The 2,192-nt window shown below is 38.6% G+C and overlaps 1 protein-coding gene across 8 annotated transcripts in view; it reads left to right on the top strand.

Moving 5' to 3' along the window:
* The first annotated feature begins 1,799 nt into the window (after window positions 1-1,799).
* Window positions 1,800-2,192, top strand: part of PARD3 (par-3 family cell polarity regulator) — a 651,375-nt gene continuing 650,982 nt past the window's right edge. For all 8 annotated transcript variants that reach the window (XM_023741946.1, XM_023741944.1, XM_023741942.1 and 5 more), the window contains exon 1: window positions 1,800-2,002. In XM_023741946.1, coding sequence (XP_023597714.1) covers window positions 1,859-2,002 — 144 coding nt within the window. In that variant the 5' untranslated portion in view covers window positions 1,800-1,858. The remainder of the gene's footprint in view (window positions 2,003-2,192) is intronic.

The following is a 2,192-nucleotide window of genomic DNA, read 5'->3' as shown; positions in this document are numbered from 1 at the left end:
ATGGTTAATGCCTAGTTGCCAACTGAAAGGTTGTTGGTTCGAGTCCACCTACAGGCACCTCAGAAAAAAGACCTGATGATCTACTTCTGAAAAATCAGCCATACAAACTCTAGGGAGCATAGTTCTACTCTGACACACATGGGGTCTTCATGAGTCAGTGTCTATTTGATGGCAACTCATTAGAGATTGCTTGGGAGGAAAGGGAGGAAGGATATACCTGTTCTGAGTGACTAGGGAATGACGGCGAGGGAATTTCATTTCTTTATTCACACCCAGGATATTAAGTATTTCTGATTCTCCATGGAGAGTTAATATCATTTTGTAAAGAAGACTAAGAGTATAGTTTGTTTTGGGGCTTTGTTCTTTGCTGGCTCAACAAATCTAGAAATGTCAAATTCTAGAGTACTCCTGGACTCACAGAAGTACGTTTCCTAATGTCATCCCTGGATGCTAATGGTAATTGGGGAATTCATGCAATGTCAGATTGGTCCAGTGAAGAAGAGGGTGCCAAGATGTGTGTGTATGTGTGTTTTAAACTTGCTCTTGGTGTTCTGGATGAACAGTTGAGTACTGAAACTCCCTTTTAAGCAGTCTGGATTGACGAGCGTGTAGAGCAACTATAGGTTATTTGCATAGTACTTTGTGTAGTAATACCTAATAACTTTGAAAATTAGGGTCTATGCTGCTTGGTGTGCTGGTTAAAAAGCGATAAGGACTTGTCATTTTGTATTTTTTATAGAAGTATTCCATTTTAGTGGTTGTTAGGCGTGGCTTCGTTAGAGATTCACTTGGAGAGCTTCTTAAGAATGTGGATTCCCTGGCCCTATCCCTGCAGGGCCTTAGTAGGCCTAGGGTGGGCCCAGTAATCTCTGTTTTAACTATCATTCATCTTTTGCCTCGTCATTCCCAGCCTTTCCTTCAAAAAAGAACCAAACATCACTTTTAGATTAGAAAAATGGAGTGCTAACTTGAACTTTTTGAGAGCAGTTCTGTGTTGTGGAGAATTCAGTAGCTTAGCAGCAATGCATATAATTTAGTGTATTTTGATTTGAGTATATAAATGAGAATGATTGTGGACTTCTAAAAACAAACAACTGTCTTTCTTCAAATAATTTTAAGATGTGGCTTTATGATACTGCATATAAATACCTCCCCCCACATACACATACACACCCCCCATATGGAGGTGTGTAAAATTTAATGTGAAATATTTTGTGTCTTCCTCGCCTAATCCCATTCCCCAGAGAAAACCACTGAAAATTTTGGTGTGTAGTGTTATGGACATTTTTGTGTACATATATGCATGTATGTAATTTTGCCTTTACAAAAAATAGGCCCAAACCACACACATTGTTCTGAGCTTGCATTGTTTTCTTATGATCCTGCCAGCATCTTTCTGTGTCAGTATATTCAGACTTGTTTGTAGAAAACACTTTCAGCCACCAGGGTTTGCAACTTACTTTTTACAGATAGGCTATGCCATGAGTTTTCAGACATACAATATATGCTGCTTGCTTATTACAGTATTTCTCTAGATTGCATTAAGAGGCTTAATAAGAATTTTGTATTAGACAGTGGGAAAACCAGTATACTTTAGAGAAATCATTATTTCTTTTGCAGTGAGTTTTGCTGGTTTCTGCAGTTCTTATTGTAATAGCATAATGTAAGCAGCATCTGAGCCAGAGGGAGGAGTGTGCATGAGTGGTTCCATCATAAAAGAAAAGGAAAATTGACTGAACACCAAGGATAGGGAGCTACTTGAATTTTTTAAGCAATTGCAGTATTGTTTTTGTGGTCAGTTCCCTTTTATGAGCAGAAAGTTATCACATTTTTTAAGTCATTGAATTCCCTTTTGGTGATGTTAACTTGCTCTATTCAATATTTCTGTTCTTTTGTACAGGATCCAAACTACTGGATACAGGTGCATCGATTGGAACATGGGGATGGAGGAATACTAGACCTTGATGACATTCTCTGTGATGTAGCAGATGATAAAGACCGGGTGAGTTCAAGTCCAGGGCAAAGCTCCTCTGAATCCATTTTGCAAGGCCTAAGAGGGGATGTGTGGTTAGGTAGGAGTGCTTTCCTTCCTGTTTTAAACACATGTACTTTAAAGGAAGTTTGAGCCACCTACTATGATATGTTATAGTTTATAGTAAGTGTTGTGAATCTTTACTACACTGAACCCCCAG

The sequence above is a fragment of the Trichechus manatus genome, unplaced genomic scaffold, assembly GCF_000243295.1.
Source record: "Trichechus manatus latirostris isolate Lorelei unplaced genomic scaffold, TriManLat1.0 scaffold00195, whole genome shotgun sequence".
Lineage (NCBI taxonomy): Eukaryota > Metazoa > Chordata > Mammalia > Sirenia > Trichechidae > Trichechus > Trichechus manatus.
This window is presented reverse-complemented; position numbering and strand designations above follow the sequence as displayed.